The following is a 17238-nucleotide window of genomic DNA, read 5'->3' as shown; positions in this document are numbered from 1 at the left end:
TTGTTTTTCTTTTAGCGATGAAGATGAAATATTCCTTCTAAGAAGAACAAACTGCAGCTCACTGGACTGTTTCAAAGTAGTTCAGTAATTGCTTCTTCTGTAATGCACAGTATCATGGGACCTATACATAATTAATCAGTAGTGTCTTTCTTTCCTTGACTCTTTTTAACAAGTCAGAACACTCAAAAGGATGATGTGGTAGGTCATGTATTCACAAAAGTCCAGAATTGGAAGGGAATGCAAAGATCTCCATGTTTAACCCTCTCCATCAAAGTAAGAATTCAAGTCACAACTTCCGCAATACTTGGTTCATCAACACACCAAGTGGCAATAAAATAAAATCTTCATGGAATATGCCATTGCATTTGTAAATTGCACACATATTATTTCACACTGTAACTAGAAAATTCTCTAATTAAAAAACCCAATATTTTTAATACTTCAGTAAAGAGCTTCAAATAGAAAAAATAATTTAATATTTTCCAACTCTTTTCCTCCACCTATCTTCTCTACCAAAAAGTTAGATAAATATTTCATCTTCAACCTACTGTTGCTCAGCCTAAAAGTAGCCTATAATAATTTTCTATGGATGGAACCCAAAGCCCCACATATGCACTGTACCACTAAGGTAAGCAGTAGGATAAGCATTAACAGTTAGTGCAAAAGTCCTATGATGGAAATAGATTTGGTGTGATTGAAGACTAGAAACAAGACAAGTGTTTAGTAGATGGTTAAAAACAACAAGAGAAAAGTAATATTGAAGATAAATTCAAAGATGTCTGAGTTTGTAAGGCCTTATAAAGCCATGATGGAGGTTGGGGTTGGATTTTCTCCAAGTACAGTAAGTAGCAGGTTAATGAAATGATATAGAGATGAAGAATCAGGAAGAACTAAAATGTTTTCACATGTTAAATCTGAGATTCATATAGTGTAGGATATGCTTATTGATCATAGATTTAGCCTGCCTGGTTAGACTCCCAGCTCTGCTAATGACTGTGTGAACTAGGGCAAATTCTACAGCCCCTCTTCACTAATTTCCTTGGCAAGATAACTGTATACAACTGTTTTAATAATACATATAAAGCACTTAAAAGGTACCTGGCACAATACTCAATAGAACTCATTACTATTGGACATAGAAGTCTGGAGCTTATCATAACCCTCAAATTTGCAATTGAGGTGATGATTTTAGTCCATCACCTAGCTTCTGCTTCTGTTTTCCTTTACCTCCTTTCCATAACTGTATTCCCTCTACTTCATTAATTAACCATTGAAACACTTGAAGGACTAAACCAAGAAAAGCTCTGTATCAGTACTGCAATAAAGTAATGTCTGCTAGTTTAATGGTGAATAGAGATGGAAAATTCCTACTCTTGAGAAAAAAAATCCACAGGAGTCAACTTCAACTTCACTAATAACTTTTAATTTTGAATGGTGGTGGCTAAAGACATGATCACCAAGATAAATGGGAAAGATGTAGCCTTTAAACATTTTTTCATCTATATGGGCAGGAACTTAAGGTAAAAAAAAGTTTTTTTTAAGTATAAAGTCATTTTAAAAAATACAGGGAATATATAATATTTTTGAGAAACATTAAGTGACAGAATGTAGAAACAGTGACAGACTGTAGAAATAGTGATAACATATAAAAGTGACAAGTGATCTGGTAACATTGGAATGTGCCTTTATTTCAGCTTCTTGGGAGGCTGAGGCAGGAGGATCATGAATTTCAGTGCCTATGCAACACAGTGAGACCTTTTCCCAAAAAGAAAAAAATGTTTATATATTTAATACATAAAGAACGCAAAAATCAGTAAAAAGATGAATATTCTTTTTATTTAACATATTTATTAATGAGTACTTATTTATGACAAGAACTGTATAGGCTAAATTAAAATAAGTTATATGTAAATCATGCAACATATGAAATATTTATCAGACAAATTCTAGTAAATGCAAATTCATCATTTTCTCAAGTGCCTTTGTTTTCTTCTTACTTAGTCAACGTTTGTGGAATTCAAGAAAAAGTATATTATAATTTTTTCAGAATAGGTAAATGGTTTTAATTAAAAGTAATAATCATCCTTTCATACTTTGGTTGGATTTCTCAAGCTCAACTTCTGTCTGGTATAAGGTTCTATATCACTGAACACTATTGATAAAGAATTTTTATCTTACCACATCATATTAAAGAGAACAGTAACAAAATAATCATTACTACTTATAAATTATGTACATGGGCCAAATACCAAGTAATACGGTTTATCTACCTCCTCTTATATAAGCTTCATATCTTGCCTATACAAAAGAAATATTATTATTATCCCTATTCTATAGCTGATGACATTCAGGTTCAAAAAATTTAAAGTACTGTTGAACCTTAAATAGTTTGTAAGTGTTGGAGATAGATACAAACCTAAAACTTCTGAACTCTAAAGTCCATGCTTCACTTCTGACTTTCCACAGTATTTCAGCAGATCTTGATTCTGGTCTCAAGGAAAAACTTGAGATGAGGTACTTTACTACAGATAAAGGACAAGCCCTGAAACATTTCTCTTCTACTCTATAGGTATACCTTGACCTAATGGAAAAATTTAAAGTCAACAATATACTACATATCTACTAGGAAAAGCTTTCATATAAAATATAAATATTAGGCAAGTTTCTAATATTATGAGGCTGATCTCATTTAGTTCCTGCATGTTATGATATACAACAAGTGTCTAATGTCAGTTTTTGTAAAAGGATAGGCTCTTAAAACTTGAACTGGCAATAGTTTGCTGGGAAACTGGCAGGTTTTCCTTTATGCACGCTCTAGCTAAACTTATTTTTCTTCAATAAGACACATGAAAGCATTTTAAAGTGTGGAATATATTAACCTTCTCTAACATATTTATGTATACAATAGTTATTATTTTGAAACAAAAGAAAATTTATTTATGGAAGAGTAAGGAGTATATGAAAAAGTAGTCTCACTATATCCTTGAAGAAATAGGATTTGGGATAGAATAGACCCCCAAATTTATGCAATGTTTTGTAGTGGTGGCAACTACCACTTTGCACTCTAAATGAATGACTAATATCCTGCCTGTTGTTGGCTCTGTGATTGTTACTGAGAATAAAGCCATAATAAGTAGACACTGTATCAGAGAGCTCAGATCCTCTACTGCCATATTGTATAAGTAAAAAACAAAGTTAAAAAAACCAAGAATTTTATAAATTCTTTTTCAGAACAAAAAAATGAAATAGATTTATTTATGCCCAAAAATTTGTTTTCTTCTGATGTGGATACAATATATTTTCTGTTAGTTTCAAAATATGGCAAATACCATTTATACTCTTCCCATTAAAATGTGAGTTTTATGTCCCTTCACATTGAATAAGGCTGGGTTGACACCAATACAGTACAGCAGAGTAAGTTGTTTTTTTTCCAAGGTTAGGTTATAGAAGGCCACATGGTTTCCATTTCATTTGCTGAGCATTGTGCTCTTGGAGTCCTGAGCCACCACATTCAAGGATGGTGGAATGTGACGGACATCATTATACAAAGTACATGTATGAAGACTTGAATTGGGTGTCAACACACTTTATATATAAAAGAGATATGAAAAATTGTGGTATATATGTGTGTTAAGAATTGTGATGCAAAAATAAACAAAGTAGATGTATAAAGGCATAAATTGACGTGAACATACTCTATATACAGAGATACGAAAAATTGTGCTCTATATGTGTATAAGAATTGTAATGCATTCCACTGCTGTCATGTATTTAAAAAATAATAAAATCAATAAATGATAAAAAAAGGAAGTCTGACTGATCTGAGAAAGCCCTGATGTAAGGAAGCCCAGGCTCCATGGAGACAGTTCCTATTATACAAGGACTTTCCAATCAGCTAACCTGGCTAAGTCCAGCCTTCAAATCACTCCAGCCTAGGCAACTGCATGTGAAACCTCCAGAGGATTCTAATCCCCTCACCAATGGAATAATACTCAGTTATTCACATCTTCTCAACTGAGGTTCTAAACATTATGGAGGAGAATCAAGCCATACCTCTGCATCCTGTGTGAATTTTTGAACTGAGACACTATGAAAATAATAAAATGGGGGTTGGTGTACTACTGTGTTTGGGGTTGTTTGTAGTCTAAAACAGATATGTCATTATAGAAAGTGTGAAAATAAAGAAAAGGAATAAGTAACAGTGTAATAACTATCATATAATATTATCATATATATATATATCATAATAATCCATATAATTATGGACTAATACTACCATATAATCACTTTTACCCCATAAGTGTGTTTTATTCCTTCATTCTTGTTCCTATGTATGTATGTTCATGTTAGTAGATAGAGCACAGACTAATAGCAAGGAAAATCTGTGTTTCCATATTGATGACCACATCCTACAATTGGGACAAGTTTCTTGGTCCATTGACTCTGTGGAGTTTCTGTCTATAATATGAAGATAATAACATCAATCTCATAGAGTCATTGTCAAGATTGATCTAGTAATGCTGAAATTTATTTAGCAGTGTTTGACACATAATTTTTATTAATTATTATGTACACTATGAATATCATACTACATATAGAGTTAAACTACCCCCTTTTTCATTTGGTACAAAATAATCAGCATGTCCCCATGTGTGACGGATATAGAGATAGGCTACTCAGATCGCCTTTCAAAAAAAAGTGTGGTAGGAGGGCAGTTAGCTGATAGCCTTCTCAGCTAGCTCTTTTCAAGAGCCACTGAAGCATTGGAGCTATGGTCACTCTCCTAGACAAGCTCCCAGGTGATAAATAAGCAAGGCAAAAAGGGCTTACCTATTTTCACCCAGTGTAGCATTCTTCTAGTAGAAAATTTTTCGCTCTGTAGCTCTCCATTGGGCAGAGATTTTATAAGGTCTGCATTGTGGTCTGACAGCTCCTTCTGACTGATTTTACATTCTTCCTTCTCCTTTCAGTGTCACTTCCAAATGATTCTCCTGTACTTTTAAATCATTCTCAGAGGCAGCTAGCTTTTCAGTGAATCCAATTAACAATAAATATCATAAAATGTGCTTCTGTAATATACGTTTGAATTTAGCTAGAACTAGAATTTGAAATTAGGTCTACTGACCTCGAATACTCTGTTTTTCTTAATATATCATATATATCATAAAACGTTTAATTTTCAACCCCTGATCATGTACCCCTCTTCAGAATGAGAGAGAGAGAGAGAGAGAGAGAGAGAGAGAGACCCCCCCAAGGAATCTATCTGCCATACCTATCTTATAGGATAGTAATGGGGATACAATAATATGCACAAATGTTTGTAAACTCAAGCATCTCAAAGGATCCTTACAGAAATATTCTTATTTAATGTATTAGCCTCACCAAGAATGACCCAACTGTATAAGAATATTCATTATGTCTCAGTTCACTTTGTCCAAGAGATATTTAATTATGAAATACCTCAAATTTTTCATCTTTAAGTTTTCAAAATTGGGCTAAATTGTTTTCTGAAATATCCTATCCACATCCAATATTCTCTGAAGCATCATATCCAAGGCAGAGCTTCAGTAGTTGGACAGAAGAATGAGCTTCTGGATGTGAAATTAGAGGTATATAAATAAATATTCTAATACTATATTATTCCAAGTATTTTTTTTTCTTTTTCAATGCAATGTATCCAACACAGCAATTGTTAAACTCAGTTTGTTTTTGTAAGGGAAAGGTAATGATTAACAAACAAACAAAAAAAAACCTGCGAAAAACAAAGTATAGTTTTATAGACTTTTAAGAATATCTAGGTTTCCTTTAGAATAAGGGACAAGGCACAACTTCAGTATGAAATGCATTTAGTTACAGATATTAAAATTTAATGGATTCAAGCTGCCTAGTACATCATAGATATCCTCTGTGAAAGGATTTATTAATAAATATAGTAAATGCTGCTCACAAAAGTTCACAACTATACATCTCTTATTTAAAATTTTTTGAATCTATTTTCACAAAAAAATGTCAATTTTTAAGTTTTAACGTGATAAAAACAACTTGGCTTTGCTTGAAATTGTTGAAACAACAGGAAAAAATAAAGGGAACACATCTTAGATTGAGTGCCTGTACTCTTTCCAGGGTAACGACTCCAAATTTGCTTTTGATTTAATTTTTTCTCCTTATTTCCTACAGACCCTTCTTCAATTTTTCTGGTATTCTATAATTTATTGCTTCCTGTGAGTTATTCAAATTGGTCTATGGATATAGTGAGCTGTTTTCATTCTATAATATAATGATGACTTAACCAAGAAAAGCTAATCGGGGTTTCTGGGGCATGGAGGGAATTCAAATATATGCTGTTTGAAAAAGCATATTGAATATTATGAATCCTTTAATTTGTTTTTACTTATAACATATTTATTTTGAAATGAAAAAATAAATGGAATGTGAATTTTTATGTTTATTCAAATGGGTAAGAATTGAACAAGATTGAACAAAGCTGTTATATCAACTTTTCTGTGATCCTGCACCTCCTCAAGACATTGCTGTTTTTGCTTTTTGGAAAAACAACCAATGTTCATTGCCTCCATTTTCCTAAACCCATTTATTTTCTACCCACTATTATACCTTCTACCCCTACAATCTCTGTAATATCTCATAAAGAGTCTAATTTTCTAATTTCCATTCTAATGGCCAGAATGGGAAATTATTTTGTCCAATGTCAACTTGATTTTACCTATCTTGAAATACTTTTTTTCTTTTAAGTTATCATAGAATTTTAACTTCATTTATTCTTTTATGAAACATATTTATTAATATACTTAATATATAGATGGTTCAAAGTGCTCAGAATTAAATGATTAGAAATTTAAATATGGTGCCTGATTCGGTGGTGCTCATAATTACCAGCAGAGATTATAAACAGACTAAAAGGGGAATATATGTATATGGTTTAGCTCATACAGTATTTATAAATAAAAATTTGAATTAATAATTTGTATTAAAATATCAGGAAACTTTACAAAGTTTCTCTGAAATTTTACACAATGCAAGTCTACATTCCTACATGTAAATGATTAGCTGGAGCTAAAAGTGATTGAACCCGTCTCATAGTACATAAGTTCTTTAACTTGCCAGTGTGTTCACCACTTATTATAACTCAGAAACATTGAGCCTGAGTGTTTGTCCCTATCGTTGAATCCATATTATCTAACATCTCCATTTATTTATTTATGTAATTGGCTTCATTTCTGAGGTCTCCTAAGATTGTGACTCTGTAGAGGAAGCTACAAAGACATAACGAGGAATTAAAGTACAGCATCATACACAGTATGAATAAGGTAAGTGCTGGCTGCTAAAAGAATACATTAGAGCAACACCTGACCCAGACTTGGGTGGCATCAAAAAAAATGGTGCTGTCTGATGTATGAATTAAAAAGTACATTAACAACCCAATATCCTATTAACTTTTTCTTGAGAACATGTTAATTTAGAAAGAAATTATGAAATATTTGCTTGCTAAGAAAAAATGTGAACATTAAAATTTTGAATGATTGCTCTAATTTATATTCTCTAGTTTCTTCAAGTAAAACTTCAAATTAAATAGTATTTAAAAATCACCATTAACTAAAAATTTTAGGTGGTATATAAAAAAATAGAATCTTTTTTTTTTTTTTTTGGCTGCAGGGTTTTTTCCTCCTATTCAAAAAATTTCTTATTACTCTCTTGTCAAATTTTCATTGAGGAAAAATGCAATCTTTAATCAAGAAACTTTATTTGCACAAATAAAAAGGCAATTTGAAATTTAAAAGATCAATTTAAGTTAATGAATCTTTTAATCTCCTCTGTGTCTGTGGTTCTCAACTGGGGTGATTTTGCCTTCCAGAGACAATGTCTGTGGATAGATATTTTGGTTGTCACAATTGGGAATGAGAATAGTGACTAATGTCATCTACAGGAAAGAGACTAGAGATGCTGCTACAGCATTTTGTAATGCACAGAACAACTTCCCACAACAAATAATTATCCAATTCAAAATGTCCATCGTTCCACATCTGAAGGACTTTGGTTCAAATAGAACATTGAGAAGCTATGAAAGATTAGCTCTTCATCCTATATTTTAGAAAAGCTGAAAAAAATATTAACTTTGTAATCTGATACATGTGTTAAGGAGGCAAAATTGAATTGGGATAAAGAATATGAATACGAATATAAATTGAAACTCATGGAAAACATAGAGTTTTGTGATAGGCATGGTTATGTAGAAAAAAAATCCGGGTCTAGTGAACCAGGTAGACATAGATTTGAATTAGATTTTTTTCCCCTTCCTTTACCTTCCCCTTGTAATAAGAACATAAAAATAACTTCTTCTGAATGACTGGAATGAGTAAGAGAATAAATGACCATCATCACTCAGTATCTGCGTTTATCACATAAAATACTAAAGAAAAAGCTGATGTATCAAAGTGATACTTTTCATTCACTAAGGAAATTTCATTAAATGGTTTAGGTGTGTATTGAGAAAGAGGAATGTGTGAGGTTAAATTAGATAATCTAATAGTCTTCTTTGTTTCATTAGCAGTCATATTAAAGATCTTCCAAACTATATTAAGTCTCACTTTTTTCCCTTAAAATCTTGAGTTTCATTTTAGGAGTATACATTATCAAAAATATAAAAATAAATACCTAGAATTCTTGTGGAGAAGAGCTGAGAGTAACCTCTCACTCTTCTTCATCAGATTTTAGTATATGGAATTCTGTTTTATCTTAGATGGGTCAAATTTAGTGAATTTATATATTTAAATATCTAATTTTCACTGAACCAAGTATGACAAAACTGGCAGGATATTAAAAAGATTCCTGTGAAGAAAACACATTACATAGATTACTAATAACTATAAAAGAAGCAAAAAAACAAAACAAAAAACAAACCATAGTTGATATTTTCCCTATTTCCTATACTTTTTCCTATTCTGAGCTTTTATAAGTCAAATTTACAATTGGATCATATCCTAAATAACCTTGTCAAAAGGATGTTTGAAATCTGAATTTATTTTCAAAAAACATATTTTGCCTTGAGATATTTATTAATTGAAAATTTTTGTTAAAATATATAATTGATGAAAAACTATATGCATTTGGGATGCTAATGTTATAGCAACATGATCAAACATCTTTGGAGCCAATTGATCCTAGAACAGATTTCACTTTTTTGATGTTACTAAGGTTACTTGTTCTCATCTCTTTAGAATGTAATAATCCAGAAGTCATGGCCCATTTCTTTTTGTTTTTCTTTATAAAACAACTGACATATTAGTCTCCAGTAAATGTTGGTGAAAATTAATGTTCAACATAAGAATTAATATTTAATTTGGTACTTACTGCTTGCTAGATATTTTGCTAAGTAGTACATGTTTTGTTCTTTTTAAAATAAACAATGTATAAACTCACTGGTTCATTTCCTGGCACTTCCACACATAAAACAAAACTTCTAAGCTCACCCAACAAAATAGATAGTTTTATTTGCTCCATTTCAAAGATGACAAAGAGGTGTAGAGAGGAAGATCAATTTGAATAAAGACACACACAAGTAAGTCTCAGAACTGAGATATGAACACATGTAGTTTAGCTTCTGTGTTGACAGTTTTCTTAAGTTACATAGTATCCATAAAGTATTGTTTGTACTGCTTTTTGGATATTTGCTAGTTTCCAAAAAGTATTCATCAAAGATCTTTTATAAGTCCTAACAAATAAGCAAAGAAAAATACTTAGTCCCAATGCTCAAAGTTCACAGACCACCTTTTGAAGTAATGCAAACAACTCCTCATAAGTGCTGTAATAAAAGATAATGTAAACTTATAATTGGAATCCAAAATTAAGTGCAATAAAATCTGTCTGGGAGTTCAAGAAGGCTTAAGAAGGCTCAATTTATCTTGGTTTCAAATAAGTAATAATTTTATGCTGAGAAAAAAAAAATTAAAAATCCTTTAGCAGAACAAATTACCTGAACAAAAACAGAAGTGTAAACGTGCTTAGCCTAAAGAATGGCATAATCTAAAATAGTGCTCTTCAAACTTTAGCCTGCAGACACATAAATTGGGATTTTTTTTTTAAATGCATTCTGATTGGGAGGTTTAATTTTGTGCCAACCTGACTGAGCTAAGGAATGCTCAGATCACTGGTAATACAATTCTGACTGTGTCTTTGAGGGTGTTTCTGGAAGAGTTTACATTTGCACTGGTAGACTGAGTAAAGATAAGGCCAACATGAGTAGGCCTTATCAAACCTATTGAGGTACGGAACAAAACAAAAAGGAGGAGAAAGGATGATACTCTAGGTTCTCAGGCTTTTGGACTCAGATTAAGAATTACACCTTCAGCTTCCCTTGTTCTCAAGTCTTCAGACCTAGTCTGAATCATACCACCAGAGTTCCTGTTTCTCCAGTTTATACAAGGAAGTCATAGAATTTCTTTGTCCTTAATCATGAAATCATCATGTGAGCCATATCTTATAATAAATCTGTCTCTTGATAGACGTATGTATATATGTATATATGGATGGATGGATGGATGGATGGATGGATGAATGGAGAGATAAGTAGATTATTAGCTTAAGTAGATTATTCTACTGGTTAAGCTTCTTTAGAAAAGACTGACTATCACATGTGTTGAACAATTTGGGGAGAGTCTACATTTCTACAATCCATCTGTTGAGGCGTATTCCACTGATTCTCTGACCCCATTTTGAGTTTTGAGTTTTGAAGAGTGATCTTCAAAATGTACACTGAGACTGTTTCCATAAAAATTGCCTGAATTCTTGAAATTTTAGATTTCCAGAACATCATTGGTGTATCAAATTAGATTGATAAGAGGAAAATATCCATGTTCACCACATAATTACCATATGGTTCTCATGCATATTAAATTGAAAATCATTAGGGTTGGGAGTTCAGAGACTGCAGGAAACGTCTAGAGAGTGACTCCACCAGAATGATAAATTAAAAGATCTTGAATTCATTATTCGGGAGTTTAAATTTTATTTTATAGGCAATTGGTGACAATACCAAGTTTTAAACAGAACATTGACATCATAAATTTATGTCTTACACAGATTGTTCTGTAAGAAATGTAAAAGTAGATGGCAGCAAAACAGCACATCTCCTATAAACTTTTCCTACTGACAAGTCAAATCTACAAAACAAAGTGTATAATACAACAATTCTCAGGTACTGAACAACATAAGCAAAGAACCATAATCTGTGAGACAAGGGTAAGATACAGTGTGCATCCTAAAGTATACCATGACTGTCTTGGCTTTCCACCTGATATATTTCTCTGACAAAGAGTCTAAGATGGAAGGGCACAAAACATAAGATCTCACACTTAATAGTGGAGATTATAGTTTTGATATTATGAAATGACTGTGATTTGCAGTACTGGATAACTGATAAGAAGAAAATAAAAACTCCATAGAGAAAGGATTGCAGAAGTCTTCAGGGAGATTTACCATGGGACTTGAGGCATAGAGAAAGAAAGAAAGGCATGAGACTTCAGGCATAGAGAAAGGCTATGATCTAGAAGAGATCATGAAAACTCATGACTCAAAGGTGAATGGTAATGATACTGGAGTTCAGGCAGGATTGAGATTTGGGGGTCCTAGTAAGTCAGAATGGGGAGATTGCTCCAAGTAATTTGGGCATTCAGGTGAGATACAAAGAAGCCATGTATTAGGTAAGAATAAGGACCATGTCCAAAAGTAAAGATCATATCCCAGAAAAAGAATGCCAAGGGGCTAAGTTAAAAACTGAAATAGACTCATTCTAATAAAAAAGTCAAACTAGGGTGAGTAGATCAAATGTATTCTGCAAATGTACAACCACATACCAAAAACAAAATAGTAAATAAATAAATAACTCAACATCCTTTAAAGGAAGATGAATATTATCTGTAACAGTGTACATTAGTCTAGTGTACAATAAAATTAATAAATGAAGCAGAACAATGTGATAATTAGTCAATTTTAAAAGCATTCAACAGAAACAAACCCTAAACTAGTCCATGTGTGGAAAAAAAATGATAGGCATTTAGATTAGTCATTTAAAGTATTGTTTAAATAAATAAATTTAAAGAAAAAATATGGAAGGACAGTGGAGAGAATTGGCTATAAAAGGTCAAGTGGAAAGTTTTGGGCGTGATAGAAATATTCTATATCATATTTGTGATAATTATTGTATGATTAGGTATATTTTTTAAAATTATCAATTATATACTTGAAATTTCAAATTTTATGTGCATATACTATACCTCAATAAACATAAATCCTGTAAAAACAATCCATTTGGCATTAAAATACTGAGCATTTGTTCTACTATAATTAAACAGAGGTAATGCCATTGGTGAAAAAAAAAAAAAGAAATTTCAAATGTGCAGCAGACCTAGCATGTCAGAGTATGTAAGATATACAATGAAAAGAAGTATTTCTGTGACTACCAAAAAAGTGGTGAGAGTTACATTATTTATTTTGAGTGCTATGAACAAAGTAAAGTTCAACTGCAATATTTTAAAAAATTTAAAGAAATATGTGTTAATGTCTGCTCTGTAAGCATCAAAAACATTAAAACCAAGAAAGACAAGGATAGGCTGAGAAACACTTTCTCACTAAAGATTATAGAAATAAGAACACTAAAAATGCATGATTCTGGATGGAATCCTAGGCCAGACCAAAAAAGAAAAAAAAAAGTATAAATCATGCAATTGAGACAATTGGTCAAATTTGAATTTGTTATAGAGATGGTAGTATCCCATGTATATTAAATTTTCTGATTGTATATATTGGAGTTATATTAGTGACTTGTTCTTAGTAAATAAAGTTTAAAGTACTTTGTAGAAATAGGGCATGCTATCTTCAATTACTTTCAAATGGCTCAGAAAAAAACTGAAAAATAATGGAAATGAGACAGAACATAAACAGTTAACCTGGATAATGTGTATACAGGAGTTTCTTGCAGCATTCTTAAATTCTTTTAAGTTTGAAATAATGTTAAAATAAAAATTTATTAGAAATTTATGAGGAAAGGAAAATGGAGTCTAAAATGATAATTGCAATAGTTCAGTCAAGGAAAAATTAGAGCTGCATTTAATGCATTGGTAGGGTACTTTATGTCATTTTTGTATTTAGAGTGAATGGTAACTTTAATTTGTTTATTACAGATGAATAAGGAATAAGCAGAGTGATCAAGCCTTTTATTATGGTCTTTTAAGATGCTTTGCCTACTTTGTTTCCTAAGAATCTAAATTCATGTAAACTTGCTATGAAAAAGTTATAGTCCATGTACCTTTCTGAAACATACAAGGAAACATAAGAAATAGAGCAAAGAGAACTCTAAAAATGGAAATTTAGTTTTGATAAACAAGAGGAAGAAATATATTCTCGAAACATGGTAACTCTAAATCATTTAGAAGCTAGTTGTAAGCTAGTGTCATGCTAAATCTTAGCAAAATGAACTAATACAGAAAGAATTTCCCAGACAGACTCAAAATTCATGGTTTCAGAAATTGCCTTGGTTATCCATCATCAACTTCCCCTTCCTCAGAGTTCTTTTACTTTTACCGCCTGCCTTTTAGCTGAAAAGTCAACGTATGATGCTACTTCATATATTTTGAACTCAGCCGCCATTTGAGTTTAGGAGTAATGAGTATTAAAGACAATTTAGCACTTAACCATGGCTTTCACCTATAAGGAATCAGAATGGACAAAGATTGATTTGGTATAAAAAGAGACCATCAGCTTTAGAGTATTTGCACTATGAACCATAGGAATATATGAACTGAATCATGGAAAACTGTGGCCCTCTTCCCACACAGTGATAAACTCTCAAGAGATTAGGAAGGGTACAGGGAAGAGGGTTCCCAATATAAGCAAGTAGTTGTCCCACCTCCCAGACCCTAGCTACACAAAGGTGAAACAAAATCCTGCCACAGATTCACATGAAACTGAGAAAGAACAAAATATGTAATATAACAACGAAAGGTTAGAAGTTGAGTCAGCTATACTATATTCTAAACTATATAGTATATATAGTACAATATATACTATAGTATAGCTGAGTCAACTAAACAGTAATCTGATATTCTAGATATGTAATTTTAATGTTCAATTCATTTTTTTCTGTAATATAAACTCCAATATACATCCTACAAATTTATTTCAATAGCTAAAGAAATAACATAAGCAGTATATTTAGCTCGTAAGTACAGCTAAGCACACATTGTTACTATGATTAGAGAATCACAATTTATTTTAAATAATTTTTATATCACATAAATTTATATTTATGATAACTTCAATGGGAATTCCAATGCCCAATATCCCACTTATTACAATTCATTTTCATGTTTATTTTTATATCTGGTATTGAGATTTGATTGGAACAAGGGCTCAATTGAGAGGAAACAAACAATTAAAGCAAAAGCAAGAAAAAAATAAAAGAAACTAAAGGGAGCTCTAGAGACACTTTATTAAGGAAATCTTTCAGAAAAGAAATGAAGCTTCAATCATAATCAAATGCAACCTCATCTCTCTCTGTACAGAGGTAGCTTGGTATACTGGTGAGGAGCTCTGTGTGGGAACTAGATGGTCTGGTCTTAGACCCTGGCTAACCACTAGCTAGCCATGTTCCCTTGGGGATAATAACTATATTGACTTGCAGAGTTCTTGTGAGAATTAAATGGGTTAAACACAGAAAGCCTTAAAAGTAGTATGTGTCTAGTGTATAAAGGATATTTACTCAAAAAAGAAAAGGAAGTCAATTCAGTAATGTGATGCCTCTGTCACTCTAAAAGTTTTTCATGATTAATATTTGCTCCTCCTCCCCCAAAACAGCCTAAAAATACCCACCATCTTTGGTTCTAATACAGTACTAATGGGAATGAAAATGTCATACCTTGTAAACTGCCAAATGCAATGCTGTAAATCCATTTCTTGTCAGTCGAGATGGGCGGAGCCCTTTTAACATAAGGGTTCGAATATGTGACTTGTTGCCTTTGAAAAAAAATAAAGGCTGAATCATTGGGGGTGAACTAAGTAGCTTTAAAATCTCTCTTTGACTTAATGATAAATGCCACTCTGATGTATGAAAATGTCAGGCTGCTGTTCATAGGCTATTCATGAAGTTTTCTATTAATTGACAGCTTAAAAGTGAACTTTTCTAATATACCTATAAAACTTTACAAATGTTTATATTTGTATAGTTTTATATTAATGCTGTAACTCATGCATTTTTAATCTAGTGCTTCCATCATTAGATGACTTTAAAATAAAACATTATGAACAAATGTAAGTTCATAATTCTCGAGAAAGCTTGGATGAAAATCTAGAAGATTTGTCAGAACATCATGAGTAGTAGAGTTTATTTAGATCAAGAAAATACGGAGGGTATGACCAAACTTGGGTAGCCATGTTTAAATTTGTGAGAATAATATACTAAGTAGACACTGTTTAGTTTGTTTGGGAGGAATGGTTAAGGAATATGGTTACATTTGATGTTTATACATTATTTTTCTATTAAAAAATCTGATTTCAATGAATTTAATTTGGGTTAACAAAGTAATTATTCACTAGTCATTTGTCAATTCAATAAATTTATTGACTGACTACCATATGCTAGACACCATTCAAGGTGTGTGGGATACATTAATAAAAGAGAAAATAAACTAAATTTAATCTTAATCTTCATTTTGACTGATCTTCTCTTTTAGAGTTTATCTTGGACATTTGTTAATTTTCATATACTTTAGTTGCTTATTGATAAGCAACTACTTGATGATATTTTGGGAAATATTTTGGGTACTTCAGAATTTAACCTAACTCCTGACTGGCAAGCCCAATTTTTAAAAGTAATTTCTGATTGCCAAGCACACTAAGTGACTTGGTTTAGGATAAGGAAAACATTGAAACTTGAAATCAGAGTTAAATTAAGTGAAATAACTGCTTGGTATCTATGCTTCAATCAAAGGTTATCAGGTTTGGAAGGAAGGCAAAGCTAAAGAGAACATTAAGTATAAATAGAATTTTCTTGTGGACTATTAGGCAGCTCAAATTACTGATTGTATATACATATACCCAAGTTAAAAAGCAAATTTCAAGTACTCACCCCCACAAATGCAGCATAAATGTAGTAGTGACAGCCCATTTTCAGTGCGGTAATTTAAATTGACTTTATTGAAGGCTTCATCAGAGCTGAAAAATACATTATAAATGATTACAAAATTCATCTTTTAGTATATTTTCTTTCACTTGAAAATTATAAAAGGTAATCTTGTTACTAAAAACTCAGGATTATATTTTCCAAAATCATTTTGTATTTAGAGAAAGAATTCTTAACTATCTATATGAAGAATTAAAATTGAGAGAAAGTGATATTAAAAGTTCAGGACATCTCATGCACAGATCTGTGTTCTATATATAATTTAAACTTTTCAGGGCAACTTGATAAATGAAAAAATTATGTGTAAGTATAAAATATAGATATCTGGAAATAAACTCATTTTTCCCACACTCAAAATTTCACATTATATCTTTGAAGAAACTCGGAAAATAAAAAAATAAATTAGAAAAAGAAAGAAAGAGAAAGGGAGGGAGGAGGAAAGAAGAAAGAAGGAAAAGTAGTACTTTGTATTTGAAAAGAAATTTGAGAAAAGGATATAATTCAAATGTATTACAACTTTTGCCTGGAGCAAAGTTTTCTTGAACTCTGACTGGATCAGATTCCATAGATAAAGAAGGTCTAAACTCTGGTAAGTACTGTGATAGAGTATCAGGTGAGAAGAACAATGATTTCATTAATGAATTCCTCCCTTTGTCTGAACAAAGACCATTGCCCCAGGAAGGCCCTGGAAAGCCATCAGTAGCTTTTCAAAAGGAATGTAAAGCTACAATTCTTGACCTCTTGAGGTCATTGGTACTCCCAGGACAATTTTAAGTAGAAATGAGATCATATTCTTAGCCTCACAGGTCAATTTCAAGCTGCCTTCTACCTATTCAAATCTCCAACAGCTTTAGAGAGACAGTAAAGTCTTTGGTGGAGGAGCCTAGGACTCTTATCATTTGTAAAGTACTTATACATGAAAGGCACTATGAATTCAGAACATTATCATCAAGGCACCCAGTTAGGAACATCAAAAGGTATTGGAATTTTAAAATAGAAAAGAGAAAAGTGTTATTCTCCAGAGTACTGCCAAAAAAAGAGAGAGAAGG

General features: G+C 31.9%; 1 protein-coding gene across 7 annotated transcripts in view; it reads right to left on the bottom strand.

Moving 5' to 3' along the window:
* Tnni3k (TNNI3 interacting kinase) overlaps positions 1-17238 on the bottom strand; it is a 282551-nt gene that overhangs the window by 253196 nt on the left and 12117 nt on the right. For all 7 annotated transcript variants that reach the window (XM_015490511.2, XM_048814077.1, XM_048814072.1 and 4 more), the window contains 2 exons: positions 16136-16221; positions 14927-15024 (listed from right to left, as the gene is read on the bottom strand). In XM_015490511.2, the coding sequence (XP_015345997.1) occupies positions 14927-15024; positions 16136-16221 (184 nt within the window). The remainder of the gene's footprint in view (positions 1-14926; positions 15025-16135; positions 16222-17238) is intronic.

The sequence above is a fragment of the Marmota marmota genome, unplaced genomic scaffold, assembly GCF_001458135.2.
Source record: "Marmota marmota marmota unplaced genomic scaffold, marMar, whole genome shotgun sequence".
Classification (NCBI taxonomy): Eukaryota; Metazoa; Chordata; class Mammalia; order Rodentia; family Sciuridae; genus Marmota; species Marmota marmota.
The sequence above is the reverse complement of the archived record's forward strand: the minus strand, read 5'-3'. Positions and strand labels throughout refer to the sequence as shown.